This window comes from Canis lupus, chromosome 11 (genome assembly GCF_011100685.1).
Source record: "Canis lupus familiaris isolate Mischka breed German Shepherd chromosome 11, alternate assembly UU_Cfam_GSD_1.0, whole genome shotgun sequence".
Taxonomy (NCBI): domain Eukaryota; kingdom Metazoa; phylum Chordata; class Mammalia; order Carnivora; family Canidae; genus Canis; species Canis lupus.
The window spans coordinates 38,479,814-38,503,581 of record NC_049232.1 but is presented as its reverse complement, the minus strand read 5'-3'; the positions used below and the strand labels follow the sequence as shown (position 1 = coordinate 38,503,581).

Sequence of the window (23,768 nt, the reverse complement as noted above, 5' to 3'; positions counted from 1 at the left end):
CCAACTTGAATTTTGTAAAATCTCACTTTATTCGGTGTTTCTATCCTCCTTTCAAATACAACAAAGATCTTCATTTATACTAAACACTGCAATGCTGTTAATATAGAAACATTAAATGGAAACAAAGTTGTGTTCAATAGTTGGTTTACTGACTATATTCTCTTTTTTTTTTTTTTAAAGATTTTATGTATTTATTTGAAAAAAAAAAGAGAGCACCAGCAAGGGTGGGAGAGGCAGAGGGAGGAGAGGCACACTTCCTTCTGAGCAGGGAGCTGATGCAGGGCTAGATTCCAGGACCCCAGGATCATGAGGAGACAAAGGCAGATGCTTAACCAACTGAACCACCCAGGCGCTCCATGACTGTATTCAATTTCTATTGCTACCTTAACCATTAACATAAACGTAGGTGTTTTAAAACAGTAATTATCTCACAATTCTGGACAACAGAAGTCCGGGTAGAGTATGGCTGACTGGGCCCCTAGCTTACCTAGAGTTTCTTTCTACAGGCTAAAAAGAAGGTGTTGGAAAGGCTAAATTGCTTTCTGGAGCCAGGAGATGAACCCACTTCTAAGTTCATTCGGGTTTTGAGCCAAATTCAGTTCTTTGGGCTTGTAGGACAGAAGTCCCTCTTTCCTTGCTAGTTGCCAGCTAGAGGCCAACACTCTCCTCGAGGTCTCTCTATGGTCCTTGACCATGGTCCCCTCCATTTCAGAGCCAGTAATAGTGCATGAAAGCCTTCTTCTGCTGGCAGTCTCTCTAACTTCTTTTGTAATATATTTTCTGCCTCCAGATGTTGAAAGTTCTCTGCTTGTAAGGTGTCATGTGATTAGATTAGGCCCACCTGGATAATTCAGGCTACTCTTCTTAAGGTCTATAACCTTAATTACTTTGGTAAATTCCTTTTGCTATTTAATGTAATACATATTCACAAGTTATAGGGATTAGAGCATGGGTCTATTGGGGAACCCTTCTGCCTACCACCACCTTAGTTATAGCTGCCAGGATAGGTTAGATGAATTTTTTTTTTAAGATTTTATTTATTTATTTGAGAAAGAGAGAAAGAATGTGCAAGGGTAAGCACAAGTGGGAGGGGGCAGACGGAATCTCAAGTGGGTTCCTCGCTGAGCAGGGAGCTTGATGCTGGGCTTGTTCCCAGGATCCCGAGATCATGACCTGAGCCAAAGGCAGATGCCTAAATGACTGAGCCACCCAAGTGCCCCAGGTTAGGTGATTCTGAAAATGCAAACTATCTCCAAAATCTATTTGGCTTCCTTCAGCAAAGATTTCCTTCAATATTCATAGAATCTCTGACTCTACACCAGCTGTTATCCATGGGGAGAACTCAATGACCCAAACTGAGAGAGGATGTATTATCTGACAGAACAGTGCTTCTCAAACTTTAATGTACAGACAAGTCATCTGAGGATCCCATTACAATGAAGATTCTGATTCTGCAAACTTGGAATGGAACCTGGGATTCTTCCAGTTCTCACATGAGCCCAGCTGGGGCTGATGCTGCTGATCCCCAAACCACCCTTTGAGAAGAAAGGTTTTGGAACACATGGAAATGACCATGGACACTATGAAACTGACCCTTTATTGCTTCCTCCTGAAAATAATATACATCTCAACTCACATTTCAGTGGCCAAAGCTACTCATATATATGGTCCTGCCTAAATTTGAGGGGTTAGAAAAGTTCAATACTTCCATATGCTCATTAGGAATGGAAAACCAGGAATATTAGTAATGAAACATACATGCATACACAGATGCATTTTCACACCCCTTTGGGCTCATCCCTGTTTTCTTGTATGCTTGTATGATTTCTTAGAGTCCTCCTTTTTCTTTCTGGAATTCATCCTGTAATAATTATTTTAGTGAAAACCCATGGGTAGTGAACTCTCTTGTCTTTGTATTTCAAAACATGTCTTGTTTTTTGCCTATACTCTTGATAGATAGTTGAGGGTACCAAATTCTACACTGACACATCTTTTCCATTAGCACTTTGAAGATATTAACTCATTATATTTTGGACTCCATGTGCTGGAGAAGTTTCTGCCATTAGTCTAATTTTCATCCCTTTATGGGTGATCTGTTTCTCTGATAGCTTTCAATATTTTCCCCTTTCCTTTCATGTCGGACTATTCTTCTGATGTTGGACTATGACATGTGTAGGTGTGTATTTTATTTTTTCTCTTCAGCACTTACATCACAATTCAAGTCTGAGGACTCTTGTCCTCAAAATTTCCTTTCTGGAATATTTGAAATGTCATATCCCCCATTCTCTTCTTTGGAGACTCCTATTACATGTACATAGAGAGTGAATATTTTATCTGTTCTATATCTCTTATCATATCAGGTATCTGGAATTTTGAGCTGTATTTTGGGTAAGTTTCTAACTGTTACCTTCAAATTCACTAGTTATCTCTTTGTGTCCAGTAGGGAATTTATGTCATCTACTGAGATTTTTATTTCAATTACAATATTCTTTTATTGTAAAATTTCTAATAGTTAGTTTCTTTGTTCATCAATCTATTATTTCATTTTTACCTGATTTTCCCTTTCATTTCCTGTTTATTTTCAATAGTTATTTTTTTTAATGTGCTCCTTTTAAACACACACAGTCAATTCTCATTATTCATGGTGTTATTTTCTATCAAGTCAACATAAACACTGAATTAGAAAATACTATCATTGCTCACAGTTCCAATGAATCTTTGGTCACATTTTGGCCAACCAACCAATACATAATCTTGTTATATGTATGTTTCTGTTTAAAGACACCTTATTTAATATCTATTGATTCATTAACATTGAACTCCTAGCCAAGAGCATTATAACTCCTGCCTGAACAAAGCTTATGTAACACATTTTCTCCATAAGGCACATCACAGCCCTCTTATGCTTAGAAATACCAGCACTTCAGCACTATGCTTGGGGGTCATTTTAAAAATCATCATTAAAAAGCACAAAAATGTAAAAAATTTGCATTACGTAGACTGTGAAAAGGACACTTGTTTATAGTATGAGGGCTGAAACAAGAAGGCACCACCTCAGCTGGGAATGTGCTGGCTGGAAAACCGAAATTTTTTGCCACTCTGCACATGTCTGCAAATGACCAGGGATAAACTTTTAAAGAAACGGTGAATTCATGATTATTGGAATCCACAAATAATAAGGATCGGCTCTATCAATTTTAAAGTCTTTGTCAAACTGTTACATTTGTCAACTTTTATTGGGAGGGAATATTAATTTTGTTGACTTTCTTGATATAGTTATCTAATGTGTTTTGGAATTTTCTGAAATTTTGAAATTTGAAATATTTGTAGACTTATTTTTAGGGGAAATATTTTGCTTTTCTTTTTTTCCTCTTTTCTTTGTCTGCTTTAAAAGGTTGTTTGTTTGTTTGTTTTTAAGTTTTTTTATTATCTCCATGTGGTTCATACAGCTCCCAGTTCAGAAGCAGATTGTTCTGCTGGAATTTTGAGTTTTAATCCATAATGAGAAAATTGCAAATCCAGTCAGAGAGCCAAAGTGTCCTTTGGTAGTTTAAGTCCATGATGTCCACTGGCCTCTCTAGATCTACTGTTTCAGATAAAGCTCTCATCCCAGGCAAAATGTCATTCTTTAAAACCAAACCAAAGTTGAGCTTTTGTCCACAAAAGGGGCCATCCAGGCTTCAGACATGAGGTTCTCTACCTGGCTTAGGTGCTCCTTCTCCTGTACAAGTAAATTTAGTCCTGGTTATCCCATAGGAGTTGAGCTAGGGCTAATCTTTGCTTATTTCTAATTATGAAGCCCAAAAGCCTGTGGCATCAGCACTGCTCACCATCTTGCATGTATGTTCCACTTTTGGTCCACGGACATCTTAATCTTGCTTTTGAACTTGGCTATGTCATTGGTTTTATCATTTTATAATTTATCTGACATTGTTACTTGTTTGGAAACAGAGGGAATAATAGCTTGATCTGAAATTCTCTTAGCTGTTTCCCTACATTTTTCTTTCACATTTTATTCTGCATGGATTGTAAATATCTGTATTTTTGTCTTCTTGTCTTCCTGCCTCCAATTTCACTAAAACATTTGAGAATACACTGTCATATACAAATCTTTTTGTTGTCATGTGCTCCTTAGCATAATGCCATGTACAGAGTTAATAACTGAAGTTGAATGAAACTCATAGGAAAGTATATATCAGTTTATAAGAAACTCTTTTGGCAATTAGCTTTGTACACAAATATATATAAGATGGATACATTTCTTCTCTAGAAATAAGCAGAAGCTTGAAGATCTCTTAGGAGGGATATTATGAAGCAGGGGGTTTCATACTCTTATTTTGTGGCAGAGCTATTTTCACTCATCCCCTCCAAGAATCTTATGTAAGATGCTAATCAATAAAGCAAGTAAGAGCAAGTAAGATGCCTTAGGGATGATGTTCATAGAAACCTGGCTGCTTAGCCTTCACCACCCAACAATGAGGTCAAGGTGGCTCCACAGAAAGTCGTCTGAAAATTGTTTCCAAATCCAGTCCTAAGGATCAAGAGGTTTGTCCAAGTTGCATTTCAGGATCTATAACCATTCAAAGTAAATATTTCCTAGCAGTATTTTGAGGAAGAAAAAGAAAAATTAAAAAGTTATAAATTCCACTTTGTGAAATATGGTGATATATGATTTAAAATCTTTGGTTTAGGGGGATACTTGGGTGGTTCAGTGGTTGAACATTTGCCTTTGGCTCAGAGCATGATCCTGGAGTCCCAGGATCGAGTCCTACATTGGGGTCCCTGCATGGAGCCTGCTTCTCCCTCTGCCAATGTCTCTGCTTCTCCCTCTCTCTGTGTCTCTCATGAAGAAGTAAATAAAATCTTTAAAAAAATAAAATCTTCAGTTTGGGGAGGGCAGGAGTTTTGGTAATGAATATATTGCTTGGGCAAAGGACAATGGCACATTATAGGACATTGTTGTTGAATGAGCTCTGAAGCACATTTGTTTGACAACGATGTGAACGCAAAGACACATAATGCTTCCCTTGCCCTTCCTTCTGTGATGACCATATTTCACTCAAGACTTTGAACAGAATTTGAAGCCTCAACTAAATGTATCCTAGGAGCCATGTGTAGCTTTGCTCATTGTAAGATTATAAAGAAAAAATATAGCCAAACCTCCAAGATATCCTCTTTAAATTTCACAATTTCCTTTGAAAAGAAAAGGGATGTTTAAAATGCAGAGAAAAACATATGAAGAAAAGATTCCTAGAAATGCAATACAGTCGGAAAGTGGATTGACTAATTAAATAATGGCCTTAGCTCAGAAGGCTTAGCGCAAAGGTCTGTGAGTGATTTCTCAGAGGAAAGAGTGTAAGAATTTATGTTGCCTGAGTTTCAACACATCTTGGTGTTAATTGGAAGACTTGATGCTGCTTATCATTTCTAGTCTCATGGAAAGCAGGCTGAACACAGACAAGTATTTGCACGTTAGCAACCTATGCATGGCAGCTTGTTTAGTTTCATTCCATGAGGCTCTTTGCCAAGGGAAGAACTGCAGTAGTAATATCTTTCAAAGTCACTGTCAAATCCCTGCTTTGAGCTTCTATCTGGGTCACCAGAGGCCAGCATACATTTTGTGTAATTCAGAAACTAGGACTTGAGAGAGTAGGTTTTGAGAAATATTGACTCAGTAAATTTATATCCTCTTGACAGGAGGAGAAGCTAAAAGAAGAGGGAATTTGGGTTGTTTTCAGTAAGGATACTTAGATTTGCCTTTTCTCTTGCATTTGATTTGCTCATTTAAAATTCTCAACAGTTCATATGCTTCTAGCTTAGAAGAACTATAATTGCTACAGTAAACTTATTTGAGTATCTCTTTTGCTAAAAAAAAAAAAAGCATATGTTGTGAAAATGTTTGAACCTTAACCTTTCTGTATTTTAGTTTTGTTATTTGCTAACCGAGTCACTCTAGATCATTGATTTACCTTCTTGCATTATGCTGAGATAAGCATGGTTTTCAGCATTATACAAACCTAGCAGCATCACTAGATAAAGTATTTTATCTTTTTTAAATTTCAAATTTCTTTATCTTGAAAATCAGGGTAATACTTTTCAAGATGGTGTGAGAATTAAATGAATTAGTCACTAGCACTAGGCCTGGTACCTGGCAGATATCCAAAACGAACACATTCCTTTCTAATTCTAATCTTCTGTAGATCTATGACTTGGCTGGGATCCTTTGAGGTGTATGATCAGTGTTCTAGTCATTTTCTTTTCTTTTTTTTTTTTTTTTTTTTTTTTTTTTGGCTTTTATAATGCAGGGAGCCCGATGCGGGACTCGATCCCTGGTCTCCAGGATCACACCCCAGGCTGTAGGCAGCACCAAACCGCTGCGCTACCGGGGCTGCCCTGTTCTAGTCATTTTCAAAAGAGATGCCAGCACATAGAGGAGAAAGATCTTTGCCAGTGGTTATGGAGCTTGCCGGGAAAGGGACTCATATCAGCTTTTCTGGTCGGATAAATCCCAACAGTAGGAAAATGATAGACAATCCTTCAGTCCCCAGCATCAGGTGAATCAATGAAGGATTTTTCTTCCTTTCAAAAATCTATCAAGCTAGTACTTTACCATGAATAACAAGTCACATACCTGCAAAAGGTCTAGCTGACCTCTTTCCTCAATATGACAAATGATCATGATGATATTGAAGGAAACAAATTCTGGGTTGACCAAAGTAGGCATTCCTGTTCATACCAACAGCCTTAAGAAAGCAGTTGCTTGACATGTAGCTATCAATCCATAGGAAAAAAACATATCTGTTATGTGAGACACTCTGTGTTCTTATCATTTAGCATCATATGTGTGAACTAGAACACATGACTTCAGGGAGTCCAGCTCCTGTCACTAAAAGGCTATTCACAAGTATTGTCAATGCTCCTTCTGACAGTCTCCATGGGATGTCGCTGGCTTAGAATAGACTAACGACGACCAACTTAGGTGGGTAAATCCCCTATGGCCTTTAAATATACCAGAAGGATGCCAATAAGTAGAAATCAGTCATAACAATATATATCCTTTTGTGTTTTCCCCAACGATTTGGAGTTCTTTACGTTATCTTGAGTTAGGAACAAGGGCTAAATCATCCTCCGCTGGGGAATTTAGCTCTTTTGGCAGACCATCACTCACCATCATCTTTGCCATATAAGGTGGCAGAAGGAATGAAAATTCATTGCGTGTCTTCCATGTATTTACATCATTGCATGGATTTTTGTAAAGGAAGCGAACATGCCTCTTATTTCCACTTCATGATTGAGAAAACTGAGGCTGTGAGAAGTCCAAAGAGCTTGCCCAACCACAAAGTGAGCAACAGCAGAACTGCCCAGCCGTGTTCTCTCCATGGAGTCATGTTCCTATCACACCCCTCCCAGAGAGTAAAAAGTTGAGGCAGAGGATAAGAAACACATTAAGAGAACACATTAAGGAGAAAGGAAAAGTAGAGAGACTTCGGAGGGGTCCAATAAAGACATGTCAGAAAAAGCATTAAAAAGAAAAGAAATGTGTGCAGCAGTCAAAAGAAGGCCTAGGGGAGAAGAAAAGCAGAAGGGCCCAATCCACAGGGGAGGAAAAATCCAAAAAAACTTGGCTAGCTGCCTGGCAGCAAGCACTGCAGAGAGATCTATATCCACCAGATCCACCAAATGAAGGAATCTGTGAATCATTAAAAAAATGTTTATTTCTTTATGCCACAAATGATAAAACAGTTAGTCATAAAATATGAGGGCTTTTTTTTCCCCTGGAGTAATTGCTGCAGATATTTTCAACCATTTATTCTAAATGCTTAGTGTTTAACTATTGAAAGAGAAATGATGTGTTTTGAACCAAAATCAACCACGAGTTATCCACATGGCATGCTGTATACTTGCACTTAGAAATTAATTCATTTGCAGGACGGTCAAAGCTTGGTTAGCATTGGTGCTAACAGAGGTCAGACAGGGACTCTGTCTTCAGAGAAATAATACAAGTCACTTATCACTTCTTGCCCCTTAAAAATTATTTTCCTTTGTTACTAATTTCAGCATACATAGAAAGAATTATGGTCCAAGTAAAGAAAATCAAGATGTTCCTGAAAATGCATTCCCTACAGAACATCCCTTTGTTTCAGCAGTAGTTGACTCTCAATACTGAAAGGGAAAACACACACACACACACACACAAACCACAAAGCCCTACAAGTAGTTAAGTTGCCATTCTACATTCATTCTAGCTCTGTGGTAAGTTAGACTTGTTAGGGGGGGGTATTGATTGGTCCCCTGAGATATGTTCCTGAGAATATATAGCAATTCCAACCAAACATTTGTCTGGCCAAAGAAGAGCCAAGCTTTATAGCTGCCAGAGACATAACTGTCCAGCCTAGGGAGTGGGCACTGCATAGAAAGTCTGTTTTCTGGGACGCCTGGGTGGCTCAGTGGGTTAAGCATTAGACTCCTGATTTTGGCTCCGGTCCTGATCTCAGGGTCCTGAGATCGAGCATCGTGTTGTGCTCCCTGCTCAGTAGGGAGTCTGCTGAAGATTCTCCCTCTCTGTCTGCTCCTCCCCTTCCACAGAGCAGTGAATTTTTCATTCCTTCTCCCCCCTTGCTCTCCTCTCTAAAATAAATAAATAAATCTTTTTTTTTTTTTTAAAGGAGGTCTGTTTTCCTATACTTCACCTAAAAGAAGGGGCATTATAAGCCTGCAGTTAGGCCAGAGATGAGGACTAATATTCTTGTTCCAGAGTACCTGGAACCTGTTTATTTGGCAAAAAAAAAAAATCAAGAAAAGTTCTCCATGGCTCCACACAGGCCGACCTTCAGGAATTTAAAGTGATCTAATTTTCACTTTTTATAAATAGTGTATTCTCCTGGAAAGAGTACTTTGCCACAGGAAGGAGGAGTTGAAGAGAAGGACTGAGGGAAGGCAGAGCCAACATTGCTGAGTCAGGCACCATGCTCACTGCTTTTTAGATGCTTCCCCGTCCTCAGAAAAACTCTGTGAGGTGTTTCCTCCTCCCAATGTTTCAAAAATAAATGTATATCCAATGGCTTTCAAAATATTTTGCCCTAACCTTATTTTCTTTTTTATATTTTTAAATTTATACCTGTAAGAGGAGAATCTATGTTTGTTGAAAAAAATCTGAAGTACTACAAAAGTATATAGAGTAAAGAAAAGAAAGTCCTTCTTAAATTACTCAAAATCTCTCTCTGCATAACATACTCACTGTGATCAGTTTGATATGTGCCCTTCAAGACTTCGTGGTATGTCACACACCCAGACGTACCCAATTTGGGGATTTTAAAAACTGACTGAGATCATATTAAAGATATTACTCCGCAATCTGCTTCTTTTACACTTCATATGTCTCAGAGAAGCTTGACAGGCTTATACATACATAAGAGGCTTATTATTTTTTTTTAAGATTTTATTTATTCATGAGAGACACAGAGAGAGAAGCAGAGACATAGGCAGAGGGAGAAGCAGGCTCCCTGCAGGGAGCCCAATGCAGAACTTGATCCCAGGACCCCAGAATTATGACCTGAACCAAAGGCAGACGCTCAATCACCGAGCCAGCCAGGTGCCCCTTGACTTACTCTTCTTAGTGACTATATAGTCTCCATGGTGTGGACATACCACAGTTTATTTAACCAGCCCCCTTCCATTTGTTTCCAATTTTTAAACTACCATAAACATTGTATTAACAAACATTCTTTGGATATATATATGGAGGGTATTTTTATAGGTAAGAACACAGATGAACGAATTTTGTTTCAAAAGCACATAACTACTAAGTGGCTGCCGTACTTAGAGATTACTGTTTTTAATCCTTTGTGTCCACAGGGCTGAAAAATGAAGTGTGTCCTTTAAATCACTCTCACCTCCTAGCCACACATCTTGATGGCCTCTCAGAGACTGCCATTACCAGGCTAAATGCACATGCGTAAGCACAGGAGAGGCTGGCCCCAATTTTGTTATATTAACTTACAATTGGAGACCTAATACAGTTACTTGGAAGAGACATGTGCTGTCAGAGTTTAAAATGAGAGTGCTCTCTTTCTCAAGGAAGATTATAGGAAAAATTCCTGCTTTTCAGCTGGATGGGTCATTAAGAAGGGAATCATGAATGAATCCAGCAGGAAATACCATTCGTAGGTCCGGTGCTACCGAGTCTAGTCAGCCTAGCAGAGGACCACTCTGGATGCCCAGGGAACCCTCTGGAAGCCCCCCTGGAGTAAGGGGAGGGTTTTGAACATTTATTAAGAAGAAATCAACATTCTTTCCCTCAGAATTTCTTTCTCAGGTAAGAAACTTATTACTTGAGGTTAAGAAAACTCCACTTCCTTTCATGTATTTCAGTCTCAGACTAACTGGCTCTGGGCCTAGAAGAGAAATTCACAGAAGGGGTGAGCAACCCCCTTCCTGTCAGCCTTCTGGTCCTCTTGCCAACAATGCCCATCACCCTTACTCAGAGGCTATGAATTCCCCTTGCAGAATAACACTTGGGGGTAAGTTCACATTCCTCAGCACGGGGTGAGTACCTCTTTTTCCAGACCATACCTGGTACCATGCCTCATAAAATGACCTACCAGTGTCTCAGAGAAGCTGGCTTAGAAATGTGGCTTTCCAACCAATTTTAGTCTCATAGATTTTTTTTTTTTTTAAAGAATAGTAAAGTGTGACAGTGAAGCAATAAAACCTTAATAAAGAAGTTAAGAGCACCATCAGCTACCACAGGCACCTTGGCTCTTATGTTGCTCAGTATGGTCTCTGTCTCCTAAACATCAACTCTGGTAAAGATTAAGGATGGTGACAAAGAAACAGTTTATAAGTCATGTGATATTAGTCTAAACACATTGAAAGTCAATTTAAAATGCCTAGTTGAGATCAAGGGTCTCAGATTTGAGATCTAATTTGAATAAACATGAAGATGTGACCTAAGGAAACCTTTTTGAGGGCCCCAGGGAAGACCTGAGACCTAAGTGACCCACTTGAGTGGTTTGCTAATTGACACCTATAGTTTTTCCCATTAGTAGCCTTAGTCTTTCCTTCCAGAAAGAGGCCCCTGCCACTTTTCTAGACAAGAGCAGGGACTGTGAAATCCAAAGTGTTGGATGCACTTTGTCCTTAGAAAAGGAAATAGTCTACTTGGAACAGCTAGAGACAGTAGAAGAAGGTAGCCTGGGGGTGCTTAGTTGGTTAAATGTCTGCCTTCCTCTCAGGTCACAAACTCAGGGTCCTCAGATGGAGCTCCGCATCAGGCTCTCTGCTCAATGGGGAATCTGCTTTTCCCTCTCCCTTTGCCCCCCACCCCAGGCCCCTACTTGTTTGCTCTCTCTCTCATATAAGTAAATAAAATCTTTTAAAAAAAGAAAAGAAGGTAGCATGATTATGAGAACTAGGGAAACGTCATGGGTACTGACACACCCTGTCTGTAGAGTGATGAACAAGAAAACTGTAAAAGGAAGTGAACTGATTTTTCAGGCAATGCAAAAAAACTAGAAAAGTGAGGAGATGCTTTCTCCTCCTCAGCCTCAGATTATAAGAACCCAAAGAAATGTCAGAGGCAGCATTTACAAAGAATAGAAAAAGAGGGTGTATCTTTGGAGAAGTGGTTCAGAAGAGCCCCAAGAAGCTGTCAAAGATTAAGGGCTGACCCTGGAGGCTTAGGTGAAAAGAGATCCTTGAGTTTTTCCAAAACAAGTATTTAAAAGGGGAATATTTAACAACTGAATTGCCCTGAACTTCATAGTTTGAGAAATTGTAATGTGATTATGAAAAGATTCTTTCTTATGAGATTTTTCGTTTATTTTTTTGGCAATGTTGCTTCTGTCGTGGCCAAAAGCCAGAAAAAAAAAATCTTCAAATGATTTGAAGACTTTAGATTCTCATAAAAAACTCAGGGTCAGTTTGATTGTACAAGCTGTAAAGAGTTGGCTCATGTAACGCTATGGGTTTAAAATAAAATTAGGTCAGAGTCTTAGCCTACATCTGTCCACAAAAGTGCTCATAATGATAGCAAAGAAATTGTGGGCTGTTTCTTTTTTTCTTTTTCTTTTTTCTTTTCTTTTCTTTTTTTTTTTTTTTTGTGGGCTGTTTCTGAAGAGCTTTAAGGAAAGGGTAGGCAGACATCTGCTCATGATGCTTTAGGCATTCATCTACTTAGGAGAGTTTGGACCCTTTCCACTCTTTTAAAGGCTATAAAGGACTAGAATGGACATTATGAAGATTTTTAAATAACATCATGGTAGTTAAGAAAAGAACTGATATATAAGATATCACTAAATTAAAAGGGATAGTAAAGAAAATCAATGAGCTAAAGTATATTTCCATTAAACATTTTTTATAAACATTTTTTATACCATTTCTAAAACAAACTCTGTCAGGACCATTTTTTAAAAATTCAAGAACTACAGATTTGATTCTTTTAACCAAACAGCAATTGAACCGTGTGGCACCTAGTGTCCTCAGTGAAAATACAGAAATGAACTAGGCAAAATTTTCCACCAAACCATTACTCTGACTCCCAATGATCATAACTTCTAGTTGCTGGCACTCTCCTTGGTTGTACGTTAAAAATATTTATACTTTTCATTCATCTTGGTTTCTCTCAGCCCATCTCATCTGTACTCTAGTTGTGGGTCATCTCTATACCTGCCCCAGTGCATCACGGTACCACCGGCCTAAGTCCTTATGCCCTTCTGATCTTGTTTGCTGTCAGATCAAGCTTTTTGGCCTCAGCTGAACCGCCTCTTTGCCATCCAACAATTTTTTTATTTTGCTTTGCTGGCTTCCACTTGATTCCCCCAGTAGCTGTTGTAGGTCTTCATGCTGACTACTTCGGGTTCAACTCACCTCCTTCACTTAAATATATATATATATATATATATATATATATATATATATATATATATATATAATTTATTTATTCATGAGAGACACAGAGAGAAAGGCAGAGACATAGGAAGAGGGAGAAGCAGGTTACCCATGGGGAGTCTGATGTGGGACTGGATCACAGGACCCTGGGATCATGATCTGAGCCAAAAGCAGATGCTCAACCACTGAGCCATCCAGGTGTCCCACCAAGATTCCTCTTCTTGTCACCTGCTGTCTCCTTTGGGGCCTGGGACTTCAAGTATCCCTTGACCTCCTCATGTCATCAATCTCTCCTTTTTAGATCAACTTATCTCTCAAGGTCTCCTCAGTACAAACAAACCAACTACCCACCTACCTCTATGTGATTCCCCCGATGATGGAGTCTGTTAATGCTCTGTTAATGTTTCATAAGAATAGCTTATACCCATTAACTCCATGTTCTCATTGATACTTTTTTTTTTTTTTTACCTCCTGTGATCTTGATTTTGTCCCTAGTACACTATAGAAACAGTTGCCCCAGCAGCCCTTTTTTTTGGTGTTCAACCTCTAGGCAACATTCATCCTACTGAACACCTTTAGAAATTCTTATGTCTTCTGCTACTTCTCTCATGATGCCTTGTGTGGTTTACCTGCCTCTCTCGTGTTCTCTCTTTTATTTTTAAGATTTTATTTATTTGTTCATGAGATTGAGAGAGAGAGAGGCAGAGACACAGGCAGAGGGAGAAGCAGGCTCCATGCAGGGAGGGAGCCCTATGTGGGATGCGATCCCAGGTCTCCAGGATCACGCTCTGGGCTGAAGGTGGCGCTAAAACGCTGAGCCACCCGGCTGCCCTCCTGTTCTCTTTCTGTCTGAATACAGACATTCACTGAGGTTCTGCGCTTCTCTCTGGTTAGGATTCTACATGCTCTACCTAAGGAACTATTTCTAAATCTTCAAATGTTATACATCTTATTTGTGTTTTTCTGTGGCTTATGCCTTGATCGCTTTCCTAAGACCAAATCCCCATTGCAATAGTTGAATATACCACCTATACTGGCCTGCAAGTCAAACTCTTTAGTGTTCTTACGTCAAATTGGTCATTTTCCTCTCCCAAACCTCCTACCAACGCTCCTGGTTTTGATAATGGTATCCACCATTCTTCCAGAGGCCCGAGTGTCCATTTTAATTCAGCAAATTTCTATTGTGTGCTTAATATGTGCAAGTCAACATTTCCAGGCATGGGGGATAAAGGGGCGAACATGAGGCATGAGGCTCCTATCCTCATGGAGTTCACATTCTAGAGTGTGGAAACAGAAAACAAGCAAGTAATCAAAGAATATAAACTTTGGTAGAGATTAGTTCTACAAAGAAAGTCAAAGTACTGTAAAGGAGGCAGACTAATTGCTGTGAGAGATGGTGGGACTGGGCAGTGGGACAAGCACATCAGATAAGGTGGTCGAGGAAACTCCTCTGAGGAGCTGGTAGCTGAGCTGAATGGAATGAGGAAAATGTGAATCCCATAGAGGAGAAAAGAGCTCCTCTAACAGAGGATGGGCCAGCCCAAGGGCTCTAAATATGTATACACCTCTCTGTTTCCTTTATTCTCACTTCAACTCATCATTCTAATTTAAATTACTTGTGAAGTCTTGCAAAGTGACCTTAATTTTTATCTGTCAGGTACCTATTTCCTTCTGGTGTAAGCCCTGTTTGTATCTTGCTCCCCACTCATTTCCTGTTCTGGAGTGTCCTTCATATCGTTACAGAATTCATCTGCCTGAAGTGAAATAATATCATTCTCTTGCTCCAAAGCCTCTAGTGATCCCCCATTATTCACTGAATTAATATCAGTTTGGAAGACTAACATTCAAATCTGTTCAAGTTGTAACCTCAGAATATCTTTCAATTATTTTCTTCCATACTGCCAGGCACAATCCTATCCAAATTTGTACACAGAGCACACCTTGAACATTTTCCTCATCCAAAGTTGCCCATTGCGTCCCCTTTACTTGGACTGGCTGTCACCCCCTCACACTCACTGTGGATCATGTCACAGCCCTCTCGGTCCTCTAAGCCCCACCTCAGATCATTTTTCCTTGAAGAGCCTTCAGATGCCTCTCCACTTTTAACCCACAAAGAATTTTATACTTTTCTTATAGCATTTGTCATACTTTGTGCTAGAATGTGGTTATTTGCACATCTATCTTCTCTCTCTGCATCTTACTTTATCACACATGTTTCCAGACAGTGACCACATGTTATTATTCCTTGGACTAGTGTAATGCCTCACACATAGTTGGCACTGAACAGTATTTGTTGAATGAATGAATGAATTTGTCAAATCTGAGTTTGATTAATATCTATTTCACAAGACCCCAGTGGTTTCCCTTTTATCATTCCTCTTCTTGGTTCTCAAGGGACTTAGATGTGAAAAGTCAGAAAGCAGAAAAGAAGTAGAGTCCCTGTTTTGAAATAGTCTAGTTAGTTGAAATCTGGCCAACTCATTGAAAGTTTATATTAAGGAATATTAAAAATATCTATTTTTTTAAGGTTGCATAATCACTATAGTGTGAGATAAATAACTCTTACCGAAACAGTAATTAATTTCTTGTTCAGGATACATAAAACTGCTTAGCATTATTCAGTTGTTTAAAAAATACATGATCACAGTCACAGGAACACAATACTTACCACATTACTGCATGTTCTATATCGGATATTTCTTCCCTCACAGCTCCTACATGACAAAGGAGAAACAAACTCATTACTACCTGTGAAAGGCTCAAAATTGAAACGATTTGCTTATAAAAGCAATTTTCTCTTAATTCTAATGTACAAGTGTTTCTTTCCTTTTCTTCTGAGTAACAATGTTCTTAGAGAAGTTCCTATCAAACACTAAACAGCAGATCTCAAGAAGTTGTACATGCAAACTGATTTTTCCATGAGGGCTGAAACCTAACCTTCGTTTTGCTTCAAAATTTTTTTACAATAAGCACTTACAGTTGGTGCTTATTTAACCAAGTAAGTAAGTCAAGGTTTTCTGAAAGTGAGTCTTCCTAATTATTTCTAGTATAAAACCTGAAGAGATATTTCACTGAAAAAAATGTAGATCTGGAATATGGTAAAAATGAGACTTACTATTCAACATGTCTTAAAATGATACACTTAATACCATGAAAACACATAAATTATTTTTATTTTTAAAATACATGCTCATTGTAGCAGTTTTGGGAAAGAAAGATTATATAAACAAAATCCCCTATAGTTGTGTCATTTAAGGATAATCACTACTATTTTGGTTTTATTGATTTCTTCTCCGTGTGAAGGAAATCACATCACCTATACCATTTTGTAGTTTGGGTTTTTTTTTTCCACTTAAAATTTTTGGAAGCATTTTCCCATACTCTTAAATAACTTTAAAGACATAGCTTTGAGAGCTACATACTATTCCATTAAATAAGGTAACATAATTTGTATAATTATTCTTCCATGACTTGTCATTTAAGTAATTTCCAATTAGGGGCATGATAAATGATAGTGTGATAAACTATGTCCGTGTATATGTTTTATCCAAGTTTCTGACTGTGGCTGTAGGATAGATAAATTTCTAGAAGGGGAATTACTGGACTAAAGGGAATGAACTTTTATAAGGCTTTTGATAAATATTGCCAAATTGCATTCCATAAAAGTTGTACCGTTCCATACTCCCATCAGCACTACATGGGAGTTTCCATTTTACTGAATTTTTGTGAACAAAAACAATTCTTGATTAAATATTCAATGATGACACTTAAAACAAGGACAGCAGTACTTTGCTATTTGCAAAATAAGTCATACTTTTTACAAAACAAGTAAAAATATAACCTAAAATGCTGAGAGAATGGTTATATATAACTAATAGTTATGAAATCCCAGGTACATTTCTAGGTTTGTTATATGTATTAATTTATTTAATCTTAGAAAACTCGGGCAGCCTGGGTAGTTCAGCGGTTTAGCGCCACCTTCAGCCCAAAGCATGATCCTGGAGACCCAGGATCAAGTCCCAGTCAGACTCCCTGCATGGAGCCTGCTTCTTCCTCTGCCTGTGTCTCTGCCTCTCTCTCTCTCTCATTCTCTCTCTCTCTCCCTCCCCACCCACCAGTCTCATGAATAAATAAAATCTTTAAAAATAAATAGAATAAAATAAAATAAAATAAAATAAAATAAAATAAAATAATCTTTTCAAGAACCCTGGGAGATAGGGTACCATTATTATACCTGTTTTATAGATGAGAAAACTACAACTTAGGGATGTTAAGTAACTTGCCAAAATCCCATAAGTATTAAGTAGTAGAGATGAGCTATGAAGTCAGGCAATCCAGCTTCAGAGCTTACACTCATAATCATGATGATTTACTACTTCCTAATTTCCCTGTTTGTTCTGCAAATATCCATTGAGCTTTTATTATGTGCTAGGCTATGCACTTTCTTCTGGAAATACAAAGAAGAATGAATATGATTTTGTCTTTGGTATTAAGAAAACCACTCCTGGAGTTATAATTCAGTGTAGGAAAAACTAGATGGTATTTGTATTAGGTCTTAAGGATTTCATCAAATAGAGAATAGTATCTGAAAATATAATTACACCAAGACTGTCTTAAAGAGATAGAAAGGTCCCAGGCCTCAAGACTTGACTGTGAACAGTCTGACATAATAACACGCATTAGCAATAGAATGTGGGAAAGGAAAGGAAGGGCTGGCCAGGCATTACAATCATAGAAAAGAAGAGAATGACACAGATAAGTGGATGTTAGTGCCCAGCCTAGCAATGTCCCAGGCAAAAGGCCAATGAACTTCATGTCCTCCAGGTCCCATTGGCAAGGCTGTTGCTATCATGATATAGATACCTCATGCTAACTTAGCTGATGCCAATTAATGTTGTATTCATCCCAGGAATACCCCTTGCTACAATGCCACGTTGATCCAGCAACTTGCCAAGTGTGATCTGGTTTCTCGGGACTACTGAGAGGCAGAGTGTGCTTGTTATGCTGACGTGGGTATTTTGGTCCATGTGGTAGTCCTATTTTTCATCATAAGTTAATAAATAAACTAGCATTCTAGTTTGAAACATTAATCTCATGTGTCAAAGCATTGTTGAGTCCACCTTCAAGAAAAGGATCTGTTCTTGGTATGATTGCTGAAAAATACCAGGTTTCTGAGGCTAAAAAGATAACTAGGCTCCAGTTGATGGTAAATTTACAAGGTAATGAATTCTACAACCCACAGGCCTCTGGTCGCATGCCATTTAGACACTGGTCTTGGCTGGATATGATAAGTTTTCAGTTTTGAAATTCTGAGTACATATGTGTCATGGTATAATGGTTAAGAGTACCCACTTTGAAACCAGAATGCTCTTTATGGAATCTTGATTTCTTCTGCAGTTTCAATATCTCAGTTTTATCATCTGTAAAATGGGATAATATTATTTATCTCCTGGGATTATCATGAAGATTAACTGAGTTAATATTTGTGAAGTACTTCCAGTGGTACCTAGCACACAGTAAATATTATGTAGACACTTGATAAATTAATTGCATAATAACTATACAAATATAATAGATATTGAAGAAGTGTTAAGGATATGTGGAGAAGAAACCACAGGCAAAGGCATAGAGGTATAAAAAGATATAGTTTTGCTTTATTGGAATTTGGGGTTTATGTGGGGAATTATAGATGAGAGAAATACCTTCTAATTTTGAACTTGGCAATAGACAAAGGGGAACCACCAAGATTTTAAGACCTTAAAGCTCTATGTTTTTCACCTCCTTTTGTTTTCTTTTCCTAGACTTATCCCCCTGAAAGGAATAATGAAAACAACTCTAAATTAAGAGTTTGAAGATGTAGGTTGTAGACTTTGCATTTCTTGCATAAGCCTGTTGCCCTCTCAGTGTCTAACCCTTCTCAGCTGTCAAATATATGTTGGAATGGTAGGGCACAAAGCTGTGATTACTAGCTGAGATAATTTATAAAAGCTCTGTTCAAATGCCAAGGGGTTATTATCAAGATATCATTTACTAAAAACCAAACCAAAACAAAATAAAAAAGCAGAAAAATACCTGCTTCAATAACTTAAACGAGCCTTTCCCCATGTATTTTCAACTATAAACACATGTTTTAAAAGCATTCTTGAAAAATAGGAGCTATAAGCACATCATAAAAAGATTCTTTAAAATCCTTATTATTTAGAAAAAAAAAAACACAAAAACAAAGAATAACACTTGCTTCAATTTCCAAAAAATATCCTGTAATTGTCTAACACCTCAGATTGATTTGCAAATAATTTTATCTTTCCCCTGAATTAAGCCTTCCCTTTACTATACAGTATTACTTTATTTAGTGAGAGCTTCTTTCTTTGGATTATTTATTTATTTATTTATTTATTTATTTATTTATCTATGAGGGACACAAGGAGAGAGGCAGAGACATAGGCAAAGTGAGAAGCAGGCTCCTGGCGGGGTGCCTGATGCTAGACTGGATTCCAGGATCCCAGGATTAAGATCTGAGCCAAAGGCAGACACTCATCCACTGAGCTACTCAGGTGCTCAAGAGCTTATTTCATTTAACTGACTAACAAATGATATTAAAGCAGTCATGCTGGATTTTGGAAAGGTCCTCATTACCGAAAAACATTATCAAATTGTGGGTAACCACAGTAATTCTAGCCCTTCTGATATATTGAGTGCCTTCTACAGGTATCTGGCCCAGGGTTACATAGTCTGTGTACATTATTAAGAAGCTTCTAACAGCTCTGCAAGTTTTCATCATTCCCATTTAATAGATGAAAAAATTGAGATGAGAGAACCAGGGTCTGGAACCCAGATTTCCCTAACTCTAAAGCATGTAAAACAATAAAAAATGGAACAAGATTTGCTTAAGATGTGTAGAATATTAGTACTAGATGAAATCTGGGAACCAAGATGAGAGTTGGGCGGGGGTTACCTGCACCTAACTGTTACCATATAAATTTATCAGCTGCTCTTCAGTTCTGGTAAATTCACTTCTAGTAAGTAAAGGATACTTAAACACGCATTGTACATCGGGAACATCTCTAAGAGAACCACGGTCCTCTATAAAAAGTAACATGAAAGAGGGGATCCCTGGGTGGCGCAGCGGTTTAGGCGCCTGCCTTTGGCCCAGGGCGCGATCCTGGAGACCCGGGATCAAATCCCACGTCGGGCTCCCGGTGCATGGAGCCTGCTTTTCCCTCTGCCTGTGTCTCTGCCTCTCTCTCTCTCTCTCTCTGTGACTATCATAAATAAATAAAAATTAAAAAAAAAAAAAAGTAACATGAAAGAACTTCGGTGAAGAGAAGCTTATACTTTTTGAAAGTTCAAACTGATTAAACCAAAATATACATTTTATTTAAGTTAATGAAGTCACTATTCCACCACAAGGATTTGATTCATGCCAAGCGTGAATTTCTTCATCCAAGGCATTTATCTAGACACAAAAGCCTCAATTGGGGATCAAGCAGTAAAAAATATTTTCTCCCTTTCTTTAACAGTTTGTTAATATAAAACAGCCAAATGGTTTCCTTCACATTTAAACAAAATAAAATTCACCTCTAGGAATGAAAACAAGCAGAGATTTCAATCCAAAATGGTTTCCGAAGCAAGTTCCATAGCAAGCAATGGGTTCCGAAGCAATCTCTGTTATAACTGATAACAGAGATTTTAAATAAATGCATCCTCTCGATGTAAACTATAGAAGAGTTTCACGACTTAGCTCACCAGTGAGCTAAGAGCTGTGCCAGTTAAGGACTCAGAACTGGTTCAAGTATGAAAGAACAGAACACAAATATTCAAATATATTCCAAACCAGATTTGTATGGAAAGTTCCTTCTATGTGTTTATTTATTTATTTTAGCGCTTTACTTCTAGCCAGTCATGTATTAATTTTGACTTAATTCCTTCTCTCAAAAATGGAAATCATCTCAATGACAAGCTATTCTTTGTGAATTATTCAGACTTTAATTCACTTATAATGAGATTAGTGTAAGCTTGAGGCACACTTTATTGGTCTCTAATTAACACACAACAAACCATCTGAACTCTTCCAGTTCTTAAAATCCTGATATCTTTGTTTCAATTACCATAATTTGACAACCATTGAAGAGATGAATTACCATGGAAAATTAGAAGCTCCCTTTCCAGGCTTTAGCATTTTATTGGCCCCTACTTCCCCATCCTCCCACTTACATAATTTAAGTCTTTAACATAGGGAGGCATATTCAATTTATCCCTCACTAAGAATTTTAAAAATGGGCATAACATCAGTTTTTAAAATTTATTTATTCATGACAATTTTATTTATTTGTTCATGAGAGACAGAGACAGAGACAGAGACAGAGAGACAGGCTCCATGCAGGGATTCTGACACGGGACTCGATCCCAGGTCCCCAGGACCACACCCTGGGCCAAAGGTAGGCACCAAACCACTGAGCCATCCAGGGATCCCATAACATCAATTTTTACCTCAAAATTCTTCTCATCTCCTCCTAAGCCAACAGATTCTTCTGGGGCTATAACCAGACTCATCCTTGGTGTCAGGAAAGTGTTTCAGGAAAGTGTGGTAACCATGTGTTTAAGACTCCAGGATTCTTGGGGCACCTGGGTGGCTCAGTAGTTGAGCATCCACCTTAGGCTCAGGTCGATCCCGGGGTCCCAGGATGGAGTCCTGCATCAAGCTCCCGGCAGGGAGCCTGCTTTTCTCTCTGCTTATGTCTCTGCCTCTCTCTCTCTGTGTCTCTCATGAATAAATAAATAAAATCTTAAAAAAAAAAAGACTCCAGGATTCTTAAATACTGCTCAAGAGTGCTGCTCAGTATGAACCAACCAGGTTATTCTATTTCTTGGAATACATCCTGGTTTTCAATTATGGACACATGGGCAAAGAACTTTAAAATACTACCATTCCTCTGTTCATCTCTCTCTTTTTAGTTATCCAGAAGGAAACCAGAAGCTCTTCACAAGAGGACAGGTATAAAACCACATTGCAGTTGAAGCTGACAGAAGGACTCTGGGGTCCTTCAGACTGTGGATCCTAAAAGGAGCATAGTTGAGACAAGACAAGAAGACTTACAGCTGGAACCAAGGCTCTGGGTAGTATTGGTGCGGGTTTTCCTCCCTTACTTCAATTTGAGCCTCGCAGTATTCACTGGAACTCTCTTGCAGGAGGATGTCCCCAAGGAGCCATTTAAAGCACTTCTACATTTCTGGGATTTTTTTTTTTTTTTAACAAAGTCCTCAAGAGGAATAACAAATTCTGAAAACACTTGAGAAGACCAAGTGCAAATGCACCATTGGGCTGCTTTTCATTTTCCACAGACACATTACTGTAAGAGGAAACAACACTTGATACCAATCAACTTAGCTATTAAAAAGGAAGTTACGTGAACCTCTGGACCCTGTGTGTAAAGCTATCCTCAGATGCTCACTGTCCTCATCCATGGGTCAAACCAGATGATAAAAACTAAGGTTTAGAACGTGGAGTCTATGCATCACAGATGGTTAGTGGTGATCTTGCCTTACAGGGTGTAGAAAAAGGAGTTAGGGGTCATGCCACTGTGGTGGGTTTCCTAAGTCCTGTGTTCTCTTCTTTCCTTTAGCTCTGTTTCACTTGTTTGTTTAAAAAAAGTAATTCTTTAATGCCCTGCATTTTATGTTTATAATATTCATTTATTTAAAAAGATTTTATTTATTTATTCATGAGAGACACACAGAGAGAGGCAGAGACATAGGCAGAGGGAGAAGCAGGCTCCATGCAGGGAGCTGGATGCAGGACTCAATCCCCAGACCCTGGGATTACGCCCTGAGCCAAAGGCAGAGGCTCAACCACTGAGCCACCCAGGCATCCCTATAATAATTATTTAATTCTAATTTAGAATATCTTTCATGAGAATAAAAATGAGCCTTGTTCATGTGGAAATTTTATTTGTGTGGTGCTTAGTCTCAGCAAGAGGAGCAAGTTCAGCACCACCCCTTCTTCAAAACGTATCTACATAAAAACAGAGTAGAATGGTAGCTATCAGGTACTGTGTGTGTGTGTGTGTGTGTGTAGGAATTAGGGAGATGCAGTTTACAAACTTGCAACTAGTAGATAGATAAGTCCTGGAAATCTAATGCACAGTATAGTGATTTAAAAAATACTGTATCATAAGCTTCAAAGTTTCTAAGAGGGATCTTAATTGTTCCAACCATAGAAATGAAATGATTATGTGACATATTAGAGATGTTAGCTAATAAAGAACTAGTAATCATACTGCAATATATAGATGCATCAAATTAACATGTTGTATGCTTTAAAATTTTTATGATATACCTGATATGGAGTTAATATTCAAGATACATAAAGAATTTATACAACAACACCAAAAAAATAAAGGAAAAAGAAAAAAAATCTCACTAAAACATAAGCAGAGAACCCAAATAGCATTTTTCTAAAGAATACATACAGATGGCCCACAGACACATGAAAAGATGCTCAACATTATTAATCATCAGAAAAATGCAAATCAAAACCACCATGAGATATAACCTCATAACCATCAGAATGGCTAAAATAAAAAAGATAAGAAATAACAAGTACTGGTGAGGATGTGGAGAAAAAAGAACTCTTGGGAACATAAATTGGTGTAGCAACTATAGAAAAGAGCAGGAAGTTTCCTCACAAAATTAAAAATAGAAATACCATAAGATCCAATAATTCCACCGCTGGGCATTTACTCAAAGAAAAGGAAAACACCAATTTGAAAAGATATAGGCATCCCTGTGTTTATTGCAGCACTATTTACAATAGCCAAGATACGGAAGCATCCTAAGTATCCACTGATTAGTGAATGGATAAAGAAGATGTGGCATATATA

At 38.1% G+C, this 23,768-nt stretch overlaps 1 protein-coding gene across 1 annotated transcript in view; it reads right to left on the bottom strand.

Annotated features, from left to right (window-relative positions):
* Positions 1-23,768, bottom strand: part of ADAMTSL1 (ADAMTS like 1) — a 380,207-nt gene that overhangs the window by 308,990 nt on the left and 47,449 nt on the right. Inside the window, 1 exon segment of the mRNA XM_038552482.1 lies at positions 15,557-15,602. Within this exon segment, the coding sequence (XP_038408410.1) occupies positions 15,557-15,602 (46 nt within the window).